The sequence below is a fragment of the Oratosquilla oratoria genome, chromosome 24 (assembly GCF_046742065.1).
Source record: "Oratosquilla oratoria isolate Oo_2021 chromosome 24, ASM4674206v1, whole genome shotgun sequence".
NCBI classification, from domain to species: domain Eukaryota; kingdom Metazoa; phylum Arthropoda; class Malacostraca; order Stomatopoda; family Squillidae; genus Oratosquilla; species Oratosquilla oratoria.
The window spans coordinates 4,126,819-4,147,744 of record NC_134800.1 but is presented as its reverse complement, the minus strand read 5'-3'; the positions used below and the strand labels follow the sequence as shown (position 1 = coordinate 4,147,744).

General features: G+C 35.8%; 1 protein-coding gene across 9 annotated transcripts in view; it reads left to right on the top strand.

Annotated features, from left to right (window-relative positions):
- The window catches only part of LOC143038396 (cytokine receptor-like), a 319,290-nt gene that overhangs the window by 181,945 nt on the left and 116,419 nt on the right, over positions 1 to 20,926 (top strand). For all 9 annotated transcript variants that reach the window (XM_076207513.1, XM_076207512.1, XM_076207511.1 and 6 more), the window contains 4 exons: positions 324 to 511; positions 3,073 to 3,187; positions 3,870 to 4,019; positions 4,467 to 4,619. In XM_076207513.1, the coding sequence (XP_076063628.1) occupies positions 324 to 511; positions 3,073 to 3,187; positions 3,870 to 4,019; positions 4,467 to 4,619 (606 nt within the window). The remainder of the gene's footprint in view (positions 1 to 323; positions 512 to 3,072; positions 3,188 to 3,869; positions 4,020 to 4,466; positions 4,620 to 20,926) is intronic.

The following is a 20,926-nucleotide window of genomic DNA, read 5'->3' as shown; positions in this document are numbered from 1 at the left end:
TATATATATATATATACATATATATATACACCAACAGTTTTTTCCCCCTTACAAGGAAGGTAGCCAAAGTCAAAGACATAGATCCACTCCAACCCATGTCATCCCCACAAACTCCACTCCCATTCACCACCTTTTCTTGGCTCCTTCTGGATGACAAGTCATCCCTGCATCTCACCCATTGCCCAGGGCGAGATGATACATCATCATGATAGTTATATATATATATAGTTTTTTCTTCTTTGCTGTATCTTCTGAGATGCAAGTATTGTATCTGTTCTTAGGTATCCATCTGCTTAGCACCTTTTTTTATTTCTATCACCCAGAGCCAAGCGGTATCCCTGAAATTCTGAGTGTGCACACAACTAATGTCTCAGCAGAACTCAGCTGGCTGCCACCTCGTCCTGAAGAACGCAATGGCCTGATAAGATATTACATTTATTCTTACTCATATAAAGAACAAAAGAATGAGATTGACAAAAATAGAGTCAATAACACTGGAGATGTTACCAAGGTAAGTACTGGTATTTAGTTATTTTTTGAGAGGATGAAATTTATCTCAGTGGTTATTCATATATAAGCGTCGGATCACTTGAGCAGTAGGCACGGGACAAGGATGACCCTTTCTCCATGAGTACCTAAGATGGGAGGGACAAAGAATGGTTTTCTAGATCAGTGTTGGGTGTGTATGCATTGATTTGGCCAGCCCCCTTTCCTTTTTTTAATTTATTTTATTTTATTTTTATTTATTGTTTTATTTTTTATTTTTTATTTTATTTTATTTTTTATTATTATTATCCCTGTCTGAGGTATTGGCTGCATGTCATTGTGAGGTTAAAATTACTCAGTAGCATGCAGCTGATACTTTAGGGTCTATATTGGGTGCCCCTGTGGATCAGATCCACACACTATTTTGTCTGTGATAAAGGGAGTGGAACATAGAGTAGAACTAGGAGTGGAGGAGGAATGGGAATGGTTCGAGGAGGGGGTCACAAGGTGTGCAAAGATGGTGTGTGGAACAAGGAGGATGGAAGGAAATAGAAGGAAGGGTAGTGAGTGGTGGGATGATGAAGCAAAGAAGGTTGTAGAAGAGAAGAAATGAGCATTCACAGATTGGTTTCAAAATAGGATGAGAGAATTGTGTGAGAGATACAGAGAAAAGAGAAGAGAAGTAAAACACAAGATAAAGGAAGCAAAGAGGAGATCAGATGTGAAATGGGGTAAGAGTATGACAGGAAATTTTGAAAGTTATAAGAAGATGTTGTGGAAGGGAATTAAGAGAAGAGGAGACGAATCAAGTAGAGAAGAAAAGTAAAAGGTGCTGTTGGTGAAATGATAGTGGAAGAGGTGACAGTAAGAGGAAGATGGGCTGAGTATTTTAGGGAGTTTTTAAATGTAAAGGATGATAGGGAGGGAAAGGTAGTTGCAGTGGGAATTGTTAAGAAAATGATAGTGATGAACGAGGAAAATGGAAGAGAAATAAGAAAAGATGAGGTGAAAGCAGTTATTAAGTTATGAGAGCAGGTAAGGCAATTGGGTTAGATGGGTGTCATGCAGAGTGTCTAAAAAAGGGAGGTGCAGTGATAGTGGACTGGATGGTGAGGTTATTTAATGTTTGTCTAAAAGAGGGTAGAGTGCCAAACAACTAGAGGTGTGCATGTATAGTTCCACTTTACAAAGGAAAAGGGGACAAGTGTGAGTGTAATAGTTTCAGAGGGATCAGTTTGTTGAGTGTAGTTGGAAAGGCTTATGGGAGAGTTTTAATTGAGAGGATTAGGAGAGGAACAGAGGTAGTAATTGGTGAGGAACAGTGTGGGTTTAGGACAGGTAGGGATTGTGTGGATCATATTTTTGTGGTAAGGTATATATGTGAGAAAGCTTTAGGAAAAGATTAGGATTTTTTGGGGTGGCCTTTATGGATTTGGAAAAGACTTATGACAGGGTAGACAGGAAGGCACTGTGGGAGGTATTGCAGATATATAGGGTAGGAGGAAAGCATGAAAAATGAGGATATGAGGAGGAGAATGGGGGTGGAAAGGGAGTTGGGAGATAGTGTTGATGAAAGAGTATTGGGATGGTTTGGACATATGGAAAGAATGAGTGAAGAAAGATTAGTAAAAGAGGTGTGGATGGCAGGGGTAGAGGTAGTGGATATGGGAGGGTGACTGAGGATGAGATAGATGGATGAGGTAAAAGGGGCATTGGGAAAGAGGGGGATGTCTGTTGAGGAAGGACGGGAGAGGACAGAAGATAGGGGTGAAGGGAGAATGGTTGTGTATGGATGATGCTGTGATGCATGGAAGGGAGTGGGTGGCGGGATGTGGGGGTGTGGAAGTGTGTGTGTGTGAATGATATTTTGATGCAGCCCAAAGGGATTTCTCCCCGTCTTCTCTTTTTCTTCAAGAAGGTATGGAGAGGGGGGTTGCCAGTTAAATGAAGTGGCCTTGCTGTGGATGAGCTGTGTGTTGCTGCATTTCTTCTGACTTAGGATAATGGGCAAGATGCAGGAATGACTTGTCATCTTGGAGGAGCCAAGAAAAGAGGGGGGGATGATGAATGGGAGTGGATTATGTGGGGATGGAATGAGTAGGAGTGGATTTATGCCTTGGATTTTAGCTACCTCCCTTATAAGGTGGCCTTTGGTATATTTATGTATTCTTATTATTTTTTGTTTGTTTAGATAATTGAAAAAGGATCAATTCTGTGATTTATTGCGATACTGTTTAGACATTAGTCTGCCTCTCAACAGAATATATTCTTCAACCAATACAAAGTTTCAAAATATATAGTTCTGTTCATTGATTGATTAATTTGGTTTAACATCACAAACTCCCCCCTTTCAGGAGGCATGGATGGTGCCCCTTACAGAGGTGTTTATATAGTTAGTTTAATCTGGCATCATTGAAGTATTAGGACAAAGGAATACGAATGAAATGCAAACAACAATAGACTTATTGGTTCTTATGGTGCTACTTGTGAATTGAAAGGAGGAAATAGAACCACTGACTTAATTTAAGTGCATGAACTCACAATGCTTTATGAATGATTGGATTTTCTCTATTCTTTCTTCAACAGGTTGTCATAAAGAAATTAGAACCGTACCAGAATTACACTGTACAAGTGCGTGCTTGCACAATCGTAGGATGTAGTGACGTATCAGCCATGCGTCATATCAAGACCAAAATAGGAGGTAAGAGGAGAGTGGGTAGTATATGGTAAATGAGTATGAGAAGAAGGATATGAATATAGTGATGACTCAGTGAGGACTGAGACAAAAGCTCAGTACTAAACTCTTTTCTTGAAATTTTCATAGTTTGAAGATGGCATCAGCCAGTGAATTTACAAAAAAGAGTCTTGAAGTACCTCATGTTTGAGGACATGTCATAGAATTATTTAGGTGTAGTAGTTGTGTGCATTTTTGTGGAGTGTATGTTTGCATGTTTTTCTCATGATATCCAGAAAAACAAATCTCACCAAAGAAGAGATTGAGTATTGGTTTGCCATAGAATATTGAATAATCCATTCATAACAAATAGTGCTAATAAGAACACGGGTACTTGTGTTCACTAATGCAAAGTAGACCACTTGGAAAAAGAAACTATTGAAGCAGAGCACTTTCATATATTACATCTTCAGTGCAAAAAGTACTTTTTGCACTGAAGGTGTAATATACGAAAGCGCTCTGCTTCGTTAGTTTCTTTTTCCAAGTGGTCTACTTTGCATAACAAATAGTGTAGATATTTTGTACTTTATGTACTTCTACTTGAATTGTACATCAAAATTTTTTCTCAACATTCATCATAGATAAGAAAGATGTGTACTTTACATACGTGTATATTCTATTTATTGCTACTTTTTCTCTTTCCATCAAGTACCTGGCAAGATTAAACATGTGTACTATGACCCGGTTAATAGAACATTTTCATGGGAATTTGATAACGAAGATCGCAATGGACCCACGAAGAATATCGAAATCCATGTTACATTCAACCAAAGCAACATCGTCAGTAAATCACTACCAGGTTAGTTTTAAACTCCAATATAAAAAAAAATTGTGTGTATTGTGATTTTTTCATTTGCTTTGTTGAGTGAAATATATTGCAGAATGTGTTTTTATTGCTTAAGAAATATATACTGGAAATAGATTTATGTTTGTGTCTTTATTGTTTTAATATGATGTTAGGATGATAGACAGACTTATCCTCATTACACTTAGTATTATCAAGTTAATTGTAATAGATGCTTTGCTGTGATTTTGCTGTTTTTCAAAAGTAATATATTAAATCTAGATTTTTTATATATGAGGATGAATGACAGTTTTTCATGATAGGAATGATGAAGCTATCTCTCTTCTCTAGTTTGTATCATCTTGTTCAGTGACTAATTCTGAAAATGAAACATATAATTTTGTTTGATGGTTTTTGTAGACATTAAAATTTTATTCAACCATTGTTCTCTCCCATCAACAGGAGAACATATTTTCGTAACCCTGGATGAACTCGATATAACATGCGAAGGAGAAGAAAGGCTTCGAGTGGCAGTGCGGGCAGTAAACGAGGACGAAGATGGACACATTTTAGGCGGCGAATGGCTGGAGAAGGAAATTATCTGCAGTGTGCCAGGTAGAGTCTCATGTACACCTGATGTTGGTGGTAGTTTGAAAGGCAAAGAGGAGAGCTCAGACAAAAAGAGAGGTCACGATAGTGATGGTAATTTGGGTGTTACGAGCACGGAGGATAAGATCTCCAGAATCGTATTTGTGGTGGAAGAGAGTCTTCTTCGTGGTAAAAACTCGGAGCTTGGAGGGGATGTGGAAAAAGAGAAGACAATAATGGAGGAGAAGGAGGAAGGTGAGACTTCCAACGATTACAGCATCTGGATGATGCGGATTGGAAAAATCTACAACATGCATGCTGTATCAGGAATTGATGGTGGTATTGGGGACATTGACAAAATCGTGGCAAAGAACGAAAGTAGTGGTGACATTGCTGGGGTAGGAAAAGTAAGTTTAGTAGTTATCAGAGATGAAGTAGAACAAAATGATAGTGGCAGTACTTCTGATAGAGATGATGATAAAGAAAATGGTAACAAAGATTTAGGTAAAGTTGCTGTTGCACTTCCTGTTCTTATGAAAGCAGAAGATCCGGCAGCACTTGTTAGTAATGAACTTTTGGATAGTAGTATGGGGCATTATGATCCATACTCTGAGGACAATGGTGACAAAGGGCAGTCAAACTTATTGACAGATCAGTTTGATTCATTTTCTCTCTCATCGTCATTAACTCTTCCTCTAAAGCCAGTGCCCTCACCCTTATCCATTCCTCTGAAGTCTTCAACACCTTCTCCCACCACATTTCCACCTTTGTGCCCGCTCTTACAACTACTTATGAATCGTAAAGTAAATATGAGCTTCATAAAGTACGGTGACGAATTCGAAGTTAAAATCAAAGGTAACACAAACCTTCTACCCTTCTTGGGACCAGAGAAATCGGAAGGACAAAACTCTAAGCAAGTTGAGGAATACCAACCACCTTCGTCTCCCCTAGCGTCTTGGTTAGTGAGAGGTTCTGCATTTGATAGTCAGACATTGGCAGTTAATAGTCAGGGTTTGAGTTCATCAGATAAGCCAAGGAATAATAGGAACATAATTCAGACAACTCCGGCCTCCCATGCATTGGAAGCGTCTTCCTCTTTGCTACAGCTCCAGAAACACTCTGAAACTCAGACTTTGTCAACTCTTCATTCCTTTTCAGTACCACCTTCTCCATCATCAGGTTCTTTTGCATTATCCTCCATGACCTCATTTCCTTCTGTCACTGAATCTGTTAGGAGGTTAAGGCTGCACAGTAACAAGGAAAAATAGAAGAGCATAGGCCAGAGGCTGGGGTTGATGAGAACATCATCTACATGTTGTAAAAAGCAATTTAAAAAAAAGGATATGGAGGGTGAGGTTGATAACCTCACTGCCTAAAAGATCTTTGTTAAAGAAAAGGGTGATATTGTGGTAGACCTGACAGCTGCCAAGGGTCCTTGGCCTAGAGAATTGGATTTGGGAATGTATAAAGATGCAATGTTGTATGTAAGATAAAAGAGTGTGAATGATAGAAAGTATGTTGGAAATCCTAGCAATGAATGAAGCAATAGTGAAATGTAAAAGTTATTGGAATGCGGAGGGTGAGCTAGATCCGAGACTGATGGACTTGGAGGTGTGATTGTACTTTTATATGTTGGAAAGAGTCTGTGAGCACCAGGATATAAATAAACACATGATCTAAATGAAAATGAAATTAAGTAATGTGAAATTGATTATTGTGTGCATCCACCACAGATGCAAGATAAAGATGAGGAGGAACATTTCTGGACTTGAACCTAGTGTGCTCAGTTGATTAGTGTGCAGGAAGGGTATGATTTTTAGGGCTGTGTAGTTTGATAAAGAAGTTAATACAGAAACATAAATGAGAGCATGATAGTAGAGATGAAGTGTGATTGTTCATGTTAGACCTAAAGCTGATGATGGAGACATTGGATGTGACACTGTGAAGATGGGCAGTAATCTTAAATCAAATCAATATCTTGTACTGATGTGAATGAGGAAACTAGGAAAAAAAGATAAGATAGAAATCTCTAGAAGGGAAATGTGTAATAAATGTTCGGAAATTAAGGACAAACGAAGTGGCTGAGTGATTTATTGTTGCCATGGGGTTGGAGAGGAGGTGGATTGAGTCTGCTTGGCAGAAAGTGAGTTCATAGCGAGGGCATACAATACTAAATCCCCTGCTCCAATAAGACTGCTCTCCTGGCACTGTCCTAGTCCTCTCTGAGAGGGGGAGTTTGTAACGTAAAACCGAATCGTAAGTTGTAAAGGAACCAAAAAATTCCCGGTGCCCATTTTTTTTTATTTTTTTTATTATTTTTTTTTTTTATATATATAGACATGTTTCCTTTTCATTCATGGCAGACGACAGATTGGGGAACTGTATTATTGTGGCAGCATTTAATTTTGTACAGCCATGTAGGAAAATGTCCCCAATATTTTCAGTCCTTCATGTTTCCCGTTGTAATCTATTTTATCCCTGATTGTCTTCTTACATCTTACATACACCACTGAAAGTTTTAAGAAATATGTTCTTAGTCACTGAAGGCATCTCATAACAGATTACATGTGCAAATTATAGTTTTGGTACAAAGATGGATATATTGCAGTTAATTAGAATGATAGAGTTAATCTTCAGACTCCTACCATGAACCACAAGAATATAATATTCAACAATACAGTAATATCTTATCAAACCTTTGGTATTGTAAGGAGTTCACTCTCTGGTGTAGCTCCTTATGCTGTAGAAATAGTTCAATCTAGGTGATCACGTAAACCCTCGTGGTTCATTTTTCAACTTGGCCCATTAATTAGATTTGATGTTTCTAAATAATTTCTGTTTAACAGTATTCTGTACACTTTTTCTCAACTGTTGTGACATGTCATCCAACTATTATTATTATATATTTTTTTTCACATTTACCTGGAGTGAATGAGTTACTCAAATCTTTTAATTGTCTGGGAACACCTGTGATTCTTAAATTGCAGTAAGATTTACCATAAACCACAATATTTCATAAAGATGAACATCAAGGTATACTCAGAAGTTTTATAGTAAACCTAATTAACTATGAAGATGATTAAATAGGAATGAACTAGGTTAGTGGTTAATATAGAATTAGGCTTCGTTCTGGTAAGGGTTAGTTTCTTGTGAATGGTACTATAAGTTAAATATCTGATATTTAGGCATGGATTGAAGGAGAAATGAGAAAATATATATAAAGAACAAATAAATAAGTAAATAGAATAGATCTGCTAATGAATGGATTCTTGTATTCAAAGTAGAATATTATTTTTCATGATCAAAACGGTGATTATAAACATTCTCAGTATTAATGATATCTGAAAGTTGAAGAACATGCATCTTGGAACCACTGTTGTAGAAGCTTTTGGTTTAGTAATTAAGGTATATAAGTACATATTAGTGAAGTAATATATGACTTTTTATGTATGTGGTCTTCCTTCCTACTTTTGAACTTGTATGCAGACGTTGTTGTTGCACGTGTCTGTTGCAGATGAATCAATCAAAAGAAACTCCATGTTAGTACAGAGCTATTATTTTTATGACAACTTGCTTGTACAATTTGCTTCATTATAACTAACACCACAGTCGGACGAAAGAAAGAGTTGAATAAGTGAAACTATATATTTCAATTGCTAACTGAAATCCTCTTCAGTAGTACTACTGAAGAGGATTGCAGGTAGCAATTGAAATATATAGTTTTGCTTATTCCACTCATTCTTTTGTCCAATTGTGGTGATTTACAAATGTGTTACTACATTTCTCACCAGCTGCTTTATCATGTACATAATCATTTTTTCCATGACTGTGTACTTGATATAGCTCTAACAAATGAAACATAACAATAAAGGCTCTATCCTCATGTGGTGGTTCTTTTGATATACTTTTGAATTGTTCATTTTGAAAAAGCAGAACAAGGAAATTAATATGCTGCAGAATACTGTGTGCAGTTATGGAATATGTATTTCATGGTATCGGGATGAAAAATTGGAGGAGTAGGAAAGCACAAATTATGTGTTGTGGAAGCTCGCTGGCTGAGCGGGTTAGGGTGTTGTTACTTGCGGTGAAGGTTGAGGGGATAGTGGTTCGAATCCTACCACCAGAGAAGTTGAACCAAGGGCATGGTTCATTAAATTCTACACTACAATATCTCTGTGAGGGGCACCGTCCTAGCCTTCTGATAGGAGGGAGTCTGTGACATTAAACTGTATCATCACCAGCTTACCCTTTAGGCAGTAGCAGTTTTTCTTGGCTGATTGAAATAGTCTTATGGAAACTAGGAATATTTCGTAAAGATGCTAAACACAATTGGCTGGTTAATTGAGATTGTTCCAACACAAAGATGGCATTAATGTTTTCCCTTTTCTAATTTAAATCATTAAGTGGGAGTTGGGAAATTATGTGATGATGTTAGCTACTGCCAATGGATTCAGTCACATTGTGATTAAGATTTAGATAATTGTGTTATGTACTGAATGTGGAGATGGCATGGCACATGAGATGCAAAATATAATGAATTTAAAAATTTGATTGGTATGGTATGTTCATAAAATGAAATGTTATGAAATAGAAGAAGGTTTACTCAATTAGAAAGCTTATTTTAAGCAGCGAAAAGACATTTCCATGATGAGAAGATATTACAACATATCTAAAGTGTGCAAGTGAAAGTGAAAAGAAAATGTTGTAGACACGAAAAGAAACATACTCACTTTACTGTGTTTGGAAAAATATGATCATTCAGTGTGAATATAATGAAATGAATTATTGTGTTGTGGTACAGTTGTAAGAAGTAGGACAACTATTGAATAAAGATACATACAAACATACATGAATAAAGATAATATAAGAAAAAATATATGAGATTTATGGCTTCAAACTGATGTAATTTTTGAAAAATAACTGTAATGTACTTTCACTTTATCGAGTACACTGTTTGGAAAAGGTGCCATTAGTGCGTAGTGACATAGGAAATGAAGATTCATAAACTGTTGACATGATTCACAATCAGACTTGCAAGATATTTATGATAAAGTTGTTGAAGTGATGATTCATCATTGTGGTCTGTTCTGTGTCGGGAAATGAGACTTAGATTTGACTTGTAGATGTGAATTATGAATATCAACCTTAAAGATATGACCTTAATCCTCTGCAAGGAGTGAACCTTAATGACATGACCTTAATCCTTTGCAAAGAAGTGAAACAAAGAAAAAAAAATGGTTGCAGCAATAATGAGTGATTAACTTAAATATATATATATATATATATATATATATATATATATATATATATATATATATATATATATATATATATATATACATATATATAACACAAGAAACCCACAGTTGGAGAAAATAAACTTTGAAAGAAGACTATATTTTGGCTACCAACTGTAGCCCTCTTCAGGAAAGTGCATCAGTAAAGAATTGACATATGAGAGGCATATTTAGAGCTTTAGAAAGGAAAGCCAGGGAAGATTTATGTCGTAAATATCATTGGGATGATGAAAATGGAAAGAAGAATGGATTGTCACCCATAAGAAATGATAGTAGTGTGGCTGCACAGAAGACACTTTTGTGACAGAATTTTGGAAGGAATTGCACTTGTTCCACTTAAGTTCTGTGATTGTGCACCTTATATTCAAGTTCTTTTGTGAGTCAGAAGAAAAGTTGAATTCTAACAACAAATTAAATTTTAAGTGTATTTTTTTTTCTTACTATCAGGAGTAATATTTTAGAAATTTTAGGCTATATATTTGTATGTGTATACATGAATAATGTAAACATACACTTACACTGAAATGTTTTAGATTTTGATCTGAAAGCAATCTTTTTAATGAGCAGCATCATGGAATAAGTGTGCTTCTTTTGTGATGTATAAGATCATTTGGTGTTACAGTTAGAATATTGAGAGTTAGAAATAATGGGTGGATTTCATCTGCCATATTGAAGGATTTTTATTTATTTATTTTTTCATTTATTTATTTTTTGATCTATTTTTTATTTGATTTATTTATTATTTTTATTTATTTATTTATTTATTTATTTATTTATTTATCTTTTTTTTTTTGTGGCTTAGCTAGTAATATTTTCCACAACTATATGAAGCTTGGTACTCTCCATGCATAGATGTATTTCATAGCTTTGAAGTAAGAAACAAGTTTCCTCACAATTTGTTGAAATACTAAACTTCCTCATTTTCCTTCATTTTCTCCCATACTTGGTGTCAGACTTGCAATGATCCTCCAATTTGCATGGTCTAGAGCTAACCCTTCCTTAGTTTGAAATATCCAGGATACGAAAAAATAGCCACCCTTTTTGGTCACAAATAGGGGATCGACTTTTACATAAAGTCCACTATTATTCAAGGATATACGGCACATATAATTATGAACAGTGCTTAGAAAATATGGGATACAATCAAGAAAATTAAGACCTCGTAACAGTCTGCCTTCCGCCCTAAGATTGAAAGAGTTTTTTCTTTATGGTAGATGGAAACTGCAAATTAAACCTTCAAATAATAGCTAAAAGATGCAGTGGTAGGGTATTTATGCCTTCCACATTTTAATTCGATGTGCTTAATTGCCTGACGGTGATAACTAAAGTAACTAAAGTACTATGCATGACATGCTGTTGTTACCCAAGAAGATCCTTATCACATCAAAATATAAACTTCAAATTTCATTTCTGAAAACACTGAAAAATACATCATAACTGTAAATCTGTATTGTAATAAGTGTAGATTTAATTATGGGACCCATTTTATTTTCTCATGGGGTTTGTGTCATCTACATTTATGTTTATGTAGAAAAGTAGCTCATAACAGAGATGACCAAGTATGCATGTTCTTTTCTGCTTTCAGTTTGATATTTGTACTAAGATGTAAAGTGAGCACATTAACATAAACCTTGTAATGTTATTATGTAAATTTACATAGTCCTCTTTAGTATAATGTCTTCTACTATATTATGTAGATAGGATAAGTTTTTTACTTTATTCTTGTTCTTTGGAGCGATTGTAGTCTTTGGTATAGGGACTTGGGCTGAAGTAGTAATTTGTGATTTATATGACTATAAGCAATTAATTTCTTCTTATTTACTCACCATATTAATCTAAGTAACTGGTAGCTGTTGAACAAACCCTGAGTTGAAAACTGCTAACACATAATTTTTAGTTGAAGTAATTATTTTACAAATATCTAACATCATTAGCTATACCTTTAAGGCATTATATGCTGCAGTTATCAAGCAAAGATTTTTTTTTTATTCTCACTTTGAGGAATGTGAAGAAATTGAATCTATGTTTGCTAAGTAATTAATTACAAACTCTGTATTACATTTGACCTATTAATTCCCAAGGGCTACTTTATAGATTGTCGAGGCTATGACCAGAATACTATATATAGATGAAGAAAAAGCTTAGAATTGAATTGTTTCATTGAAGTATTTAAATCAATATATTAGTTATCATATATCAATCTGTCACTAGTATTCCTCTTGGAAAAAAAAATTGTCACTAGCCAGGAGTAAGTTTTTAAGGTGTTTGGTATTGTTCATGGGTTGATAGCAGGGATTAATCATAAAATTCTTATAGGATTTTATTATCACAATAGATGCAATGTTTCAATAACAACTGTAACCTTCCATTGGTGTGGTTGCAGTAATGTAATTCATATAAAGATTTGCACTGCAATCATCTCTCACCAGTGATTAATACTGGATAAATCACAAACATTATTGCAACTGACAAGATGATTTGGGAAGTAGATATAAAAAAATTCAGTATAAAAATAGTCCCGGTATCCCTTTCAAAATATTTTCACATATGGATTACCTGACTGGGTTCCAGATTTGTGGTGTTTTGTCATGTTTCTGTTACCTGACTGGGTTCCAGATTTGTCATTTTGATTATTGTGGCTCAAGAAACTTGTGCTGTTTTGTCATGTTTCTGCTTTGAGGTTCTAAAAGTGTAGTTTGGCAAACCGTTTTACATTGTAGTTGGAGTTTAGATTTAGGATGATATGTTTACTGGAATGTTACAGTAAGGACCTTTAATGCTATAGTTTTGAAGTAGTCTAGATAAGACAGCTTGTACTGGAAAGGTGTATTAACGATCATTATAGTTTCAGTAGGTATACATGGTTGTGTGTCCAAAAGGTCAGCCTTTGAGCCATAGTTTTGCAAGTGTGCACTCGTATGTTAACTAATATGTTTCCAAGCTGACAGCAGTATTGATATTCCAATCATCACGTGATAACTCAAGTGTATGATAACAGTATCCTGGTTTGGATTTGAAGAGGAACTGCTTCAGGAATGCCTTTATTTGGTCTTGTATGTAGACTTGAAAGATGAATGGTAAAATCATTGTTTCACATTTTCTGATCCAAACATGTGTAGCAGAATAGTATACTCAATTTTGCAATGGTATCTTTTGCACTGGTTTAGAAATATTTATTACCTGCAATCACAGTGGTACTTCCCTCCAACTTTATATGAGCAGTTAAAGGAAGATAGATATTAACTAAGAGAATGATAGTATACTTTTAGTATCTCTGATTCAATGGAAACTCCTTAAATTTGTTATGAACTTCATAGCACAAAATGTATTAAGCTAATATGTAGCTGATAGCTCTTTATATGTAGGTTCTGGGTTTAATAATATCTCAATTGAAAAGAATGGTTTTCAGCAGTTGAAACATCTGAAATGTCATACATGTTATTTTCATGATAATATTTGTGAGGTACCACACTATTTATTGCTAAATCACAATTTCTTGCTTTCCTAGTATGTACCAATATTCCTTTCTTTTTAATAAATGATTACATTGCAACTTCATATGTATATATGAATGTAGGAATAGGTATCGCTTAAATATAAAGATGTAATTGTCTTGATAGTGCAATGGGCTAAGTCACTGTTCACTTGTTACATCTGAGCTGGGTTCGAGTCCTTAGCTTGACCATGTATCAGTTTCCGTATATGTTTCCATCGAGCTCTTCATCAGTCTCAACTGTGATGGCAAGGAGTTGAGGTGAAAATTAATTTGGTTGAAAAGATGAATATGTAAATACAAGAGACAATTGAGGAGGCTACAGATTGATGACTGACAATTTAGTGTGGTTAGATATTGAGGTACTAGCAAAAAATAAATAAATAAATAAATAAATAATAATAATAATAAATAGATAAATGAATAAAATAAAATGTCATAGGGAAGTTAGGATTGGGTCAACATTATTAGGAAAATTAGGTGAATTGGGTTAAGAATATATGAAAAATGGGTTTCATATGAAAAGTAAATGAGAAATTACTGATATTGATGCTGGTTGAAAGAGGCGTGTAACATTCAATGGCGGTGGGGTTAGGGAGTGGCAGAAACAGGTGGAAGGATATGCCAAAAAAAGAGAAAGGGATTAAGTCTAGAACGATAGAAAACTGGAAGGTAAAAATGGAAAGGATAAAGAAAAGAAAGAGTAAGCAGAAAGTTGGGAGGCTGTTGTAGTGGAAATTGAGATTGTTGAAAAGGATGATTTTGAGCACAGAAGTTTGTAGGAGAAAAAATGCAAGACAGGACGGGAAGAAAAAGAACAAGTGGGAAGTAGAATTCATATTCGTATGAAGGAGTGCATATTGCCCATAGGCTTCGGTAATAATAGGACAAGAGAAAGAATGATTCATTTTCTAAATTTATTGGTAAGTGCTGAAATAAATACCCATTGATGGATACAATCAACCATCTTTGATGATAATTCTGACAGTGTTCATATGTGACATGAAGTCCGTTAACATTAAATATTGTTTCTGTAAGGAATCACAAATAATAATATGGAACAGGTGATGTTTTGCAATGATTCTTGTGGCATGGAAGTAATTTTGAAACCTAAGAAGGTGTGGTAGAGGTCAAACAATCAATTACACAACATTTTACATAGGCAAATTTTGTATGTTAGGAGTGACATTGGTATACAGCACCAAGAATTCAGAGATACTGAAAGTATTCAGTTTTCATATCTTAAAATATGAATAACTGCATGATATTATATAGTTTCCAGAGGTGGGAAAATAGATGAAACTAATCTTTAAAAGATAATGTAAATGCTGCATGGCATAAGATAAGAAAAAAAAACATAAGTATTGTCAAACCTATTCAATTTACATCCGCGAACTTATATCCCACAAAATGAAAATGTCATTTGCTAAAAAGGACAAGAAAGGTTGCACTAGTTACTTATTCAATTATGTCTGTGAATAATAAATAGTAAAGAAGAATCCTTATAGTTTCTGTTGAAATATTATGTAGTATGAGAATATATCAAACATAAATGTATGGCTAATGTATATGTAAAGAGAAAATATATTTCAAGAGTAAAGGAAAGTAATGATTATCGAGAAAAAAATTATGGAACCAAAAGGAGGAGGAAAATTTACAAAAGGATTTACATGAAAAAGTTATCAGATCCAGTCCTGCTTATCTTGAAAGCATGCATGCACGCACACACTCACATCTAGATAAATAAACACACATACAATCATGCACAGAAAGACACACATGCACACACACACTATGCACACGCACATTCACATTCACATACGCACACACACATTGTCGGATTGACGGCAAAGATTGGAACACCGGAAAAAACACAATTTTTGTGATTTCAGCGATGAGGGAGTACCTGTGTTGTATTAGTAGGGAAGGGGAAAGCTCATGGTGTAGTGGGCAGGTAAAATAAAAAGGAGAAGGGGAGGCATTATTGAAGAAAATGGAAGGAAATGAGGAAGGGGATGAACAAGCCTCAAACGTCAGAAGGGGTGTAAACAATAAAAGATGTGCAGATGACACAGCTGATGTCGAACAAGTAAAGGAATTAAGAGTAGAAATATAGATAAGAGCAGCTCAATAGAAAGTGAAGATAAATATTTCTATGGATTTAATGAGAGAGGAGATGACAACCTCCCCCAATGAGCAAGTCTAGAGGAAAAACTAAGAAAAATGAATCATGGGAGGTTAAGTTTAACCAACCTGCACTAATTACACAAAGAGTTGATAAATTGGAAGAACTAAAGAAAGAGAACCAAAACCTAACCAAAGAAATAGAAGAATTAAAAAGACAGTGAAGAGAAGTAAAGGATGAAAATGAGGAATTAAGGAGGAATAATAAAGAGAATGAAGAGTCCATAGGAAAAGAGGTAAGTGGTTGGAAAAAAGTCCAGGTGGATAACAACATTGAATTTAGAGATATAGTGATACAACAGATGAAGGAACACACTAAGGACACATCTATTAAAGTGATGAGAGAGAAGGAGAATATAGTAAGAGACTTAGCAGATAAAAAGAAATGTATAATTATATTAGGAATGGAAGAGAAGCATAATCCAAATAGGACTACAAGAGTAAGGGATGAGAAGGAAAAAGTAAACAAGGTATTAGAATAATTCTAGATGGTGAACAAGAAATAGAGAAAGAAATTGAAGAAATATATATAGACCAGGGAAATACAGTATAGACAAGACCAGACCAATTAAGGTTAAATTCAGGTCACAAATGACAGCAGAGAATGTCTTATCACAACAGGGAGACTAGCAAAAAGTGATCAGAATAAATAGGTATGGATAAATAGAGAGATGAATAAAGAAGAGAGGAAGAGAAAATAAAAAGAATCGAAGCTAAGGAAAAAACGAGAACAGAACAGAGTCAGACAAAGAGAAATTCTATTGGAGAGTAGTGGATATGAAAGTGAGGAAATTGTTCATAGTAGAGCAAAACGGAAGAGAAACAAAAAACAGGATGGAAGTAGCAGAAAATCAAGTGTCTTATACAAATATAGATGGCTTAATAACAGGCTTGAACGAACTGAATGATTACCTGAAAAAGACCCTGACGTAATGGGAATTGTAGAGACAAAATTGAAAGGTCCGTTACCATCCAGCAGTGTAGGACATGGTGTATATAATTATTGAATTAGAAACAGAGAAGTAAAACAAGGTGGTGGAGTTACGTTTCTGACTAAGAAGGATATAGATGTGAGGAATGTTGCATATGGAAAGAATAGAGTGGAGATGGTTATGATGGAAATAGAGGACAGGGACAAGAAGAGCAGGAAGTTTGTGGTAAATTATGTGCCTCCTAAAAAGGCTTCGTGGGAAGAGAGAGAACACAAAACTATGTTAGAAGACACAAGGATAACACTAAATAAGATCATGGAACATGGAGGAAGAATAGTGATAATGGGTGACTTTAATTGTAAAAACATCTGCTGGGAAGAGATGACAGTGAAGAGTGGAGACGACCTATGGGAAAATGTCTACTTCATATGATTTTAGAACATGCAATGGCACAATGGATACAAGAGAATACTAGGTATAGAAATAAGGAAGAGCCATCGAGACTGGACCTAATAATCACACCAGAACCTGAAATAGTGGACAAGATTGAATATAAGACACCACTAAGTAAAAGTGACCACATATTAGTTGAACTGGAACTAAATGAAGAAAAATACACGGAAAAATAGAACAATATAGAAAGGGAAGATTGATGTATGGAAAAACAAATTTTGATAAAATGAGATTTTTTTCAAAGAGCAGACTGGGAAAGGATATACAAAGAGGAAACAACAGTAGAAGAGAAATGGAAATTGTCGACAAAAATATATAAGGAGTGGAAAAGTATGTTCCAAGACAAGAACAAGAAATAGGATATGTAGAATGTTGGTACAACAAAAGATGTAGCTAGTTAAAAGATAAAAGGGATAGAGCTTGGATAAAATGGAGGAAAGACAAAAAACCCGAAAAATGGAAAGTATATATTGGTTATAGAAATAGATATGTACAAGTGCGCAGAGAAGAAAAGAGAAAATACGGAAAGGATGTCACAGAAAAATGTAAAGATCAGCCAAAACTATTTTATTGATTTGTAAACAACAAACTGAAAAACAAACAAGAATTAGTGAAACTACGACAAGGAGGAATAGAATGCACAGAGGAAATAGGAATGGTAGAAATTATGAACAAGCATTTTAAATCAGTGTTTACAAGGGGGAACATACAACTTAGAGATGTCGAGTGGGAGGAGAAAATCCAATGAAAGAGAAAGAAGTAACAAGGAATGAAATAATGAATCACTTGAGTAATTTCGATGTTAGAAAATCGTATGGTCCAGATGAAATAGCAAACTGGATTTTGAGAGAATGCAGGAACCAACTAACAGACAAAATACATAGTCTAATAAACAGTTCATTGAAGGAAAGAAAAGTTCCAGAAGATTGGAAAAGAGCAAATATATAAGGGGGGAAATAAAGAAGACCCTACAAACTATAGACCGGTCTCTCTTACAAGTACGGCAGCTAAAGTTTGTGAAAGAATGATCAAAATTATATGGGTAAAGCATTTGGAAAAAAATATATATATACCGAATCCAAGGCAGTTTGGATGTAGACAAGACCATGTATCACAGACTTGATGTGTTTCTATTCAAGACTAATATATATAAAACAGAAAAGAGATGGATGGGCTGATTGTGCCTTTGTAGACCTGAAAAAGGCTTTTGATAAGGTGCCATATAAGAAATTGCTAAAGAAATTAGAAACTGCAGGAGGAACACAGGGCAAACTACTTAAGTGGATGGAAGACTTCTTGCATGAAAGGAAAATGAGAGTGGTGATAAGAGACAAACATTCCAATTGGGATGAAGTTATTAGTGGAGTTCCACAAGGAACAGTTCTGGCCCCAATAATGTTTGCTATATATATTAATGATATGGATGAAGGAATTGAAAGTTATAAGAGCTTCTTCGCAGACGATGCAAAAATGTTGAAAAAAAGTGAACACCGAAGAAGATTGTGTGTCGCTGCAGAGTGATATCAATAAAGTATGGGAATGGAGTAGGAAGTGGGAGATGGAATTCAACATTAAGAAGTGTAGTATAATGGAATTCGGAAGAAGCAAAAAAAAAAAAAATAAATAAATAAAAAAAAATAGTGTGATCATATAAATTGGGAGAGGAAGAGAATAAAGAGGAAAAAGAGAAGGACCTGAGAGTCATTATTATGAATAATATGTCCCCTGAGAAACATAGAAACAAAATTTTTGGAGAAACTTATAATTTAATAAGATCAAAGTGACATTTACATACCTAGACAAAGAAATGGTGAAGAAAATACTAGTCACTTTGATAAGACCAAAATTGGAGTATGCAGCGACGACGTGGTCACCAAGCACAAAAAAAAAAAAAATGTATAACAAAACTTGAAAGAATACAAAGAGCAGTTACGAAATTGGCACCAACACTCTCAGAACTATCATATGAGGAGAGGCTGGTAAAACTTGAGCCACAGACATTGGAGTAAAGAAGAGAGAGAGGAGACTTGATAACTATATATAGAATCATGAAAGGCATGGAAATTATTGATAGAGAGGATCTAATAAAATGGGATGGCAGAGATGCAAGAGGACATGGAAAGAAAATCAAGAAAGACAATTATAGAAGAGACCTGAAAAAGAACAGATTTCTCCAAAGGATAATAGACGTTTGGAACAGGTTGGATGAGAATATGGTGTGTGAAAAAACGATACACTAATTTAAATACAGTCTAGATAAAACGAGATATGGAGACGAGACACCACGAGGCTAGCTCCCCTTCCCGTAAAATACAACTAGGTAAAACTAGGTAAACACACACACACACACACACACACAAATCTCAGCATCGTTGCACTGCGAGTCGGCACTCCAACTCTGGTGGGAAAGAAGTTGTGTTTGAGTATAAGATTACCCACATATTGAGCCATATATGAGCTATGAGCTCTCATCTGGGAGGGTAATAGCTGTCGATCACGAGTCGAACACGTGGTCTAAGACATGCACGCACACACCATGCACACACATACATGTACTGTTTACACACAAACGCACATACAAAGACATACGGGTTGCTAGCGTAGTGGATAGCGGCTTGGCTCCTAACATTGGTGTACCGAGTTCATGCTCTGCTTTTGGCGTGAAAGATTGAACTCTTGTGTAACTCGTTAGTTTCTCCTTTGAGCAAAGTATTTGTGTGTAGTGTGTGTGTGTGTGTGTGTGTGTGTGTGTGTGTGTGCGCGCGTGCGTGTGATGTCCGTGAGAGTATGGTTTGATACAGTTAGTAGTTCAATTGGGAGCTGTGAATTATGTCATCAATAATCGAGAGAGTCTGTAGCACCCCCTCCCCCTCCCCCCCTCCCACAAGGTGGAAAGAAACGATCATTCAAGGAAATGGGACTTGTCGCTTTATATTTTGTTCTAAGCTCTCCGTAATACTCCCAAAGCCGGAGACCATTTGGTAGTTTCTCTGACGAGTTGAAGTTGCTCCCCGTCTCCTTCATTGCCCTGGGTCTCCATCGTAGCTCATCGGGCCAAGGTGACGCTCGTTAGCGCTGTTGGAAGCGCCCTCTTGAGGTGGAGGCTACATCTGTTGGTCATCAAAGGCAACGCCATCTTCTCCTCCTTTCCCCAGTTTTCTGAGGCCCTTAGGTAGGTTAGCTTAGGTTAGAATAAGGTTAGGTTAGGTTAAGATTGAGTTAGGTTGATTAGGATTGGATAGGGAAAGAATTGTCCAATCATGGCTGGGATTTACAGAATCCCGCCATGCTGGTGGAAGATGGCGTGTTTTTATCCATGAGCAACGGCGATATCGTCGTCTTCAGTGGCGTGGTTCGCGTCTCGAGTGTCGTTTGGTGGAGTCCCCGAACTCCAGTGTAGCCAGACGCCCTCGGGAGTCGGTCCAAGGGAGTCCTCAGGTCTTCTCCTGCAGGTGATGGCTGGAAAAGAAGGGAAACGTTGTTATGCTACGGGAAGGATGCTCTTGTGTGAGCGTGGGTGGTTGATGTCGTTCTGTAGGGGGAAAGTAAGTGTGATGTTTGGTGTATGTGTGGACGTGTTTACACACACACACACACACACACACACACACACACACACACACACACACACACACACACACACACACACACACACACACACACAATGCACAGTCACTACTACCATCTGTTATTTTCATCGCCGCCACAGTCACCACCACCACCACTACCACAGTTACAGTTACCAACCGCAGTTGAAGGATCTTGACAACTTGTCTGTCCCGCGAACTGTGATCAGTGGACACCCCCCCCCCATGACCATCAAATTACTATTTTTCTCTAAACTAAACTAAAATAAAAAAAATCTTCTTCATCGCCATTCACATTTTCTTAATTGTAATTCTTGGGATATATATATATATATATATATATATATATATATATATATATATATATATATATATATATATATTGTAT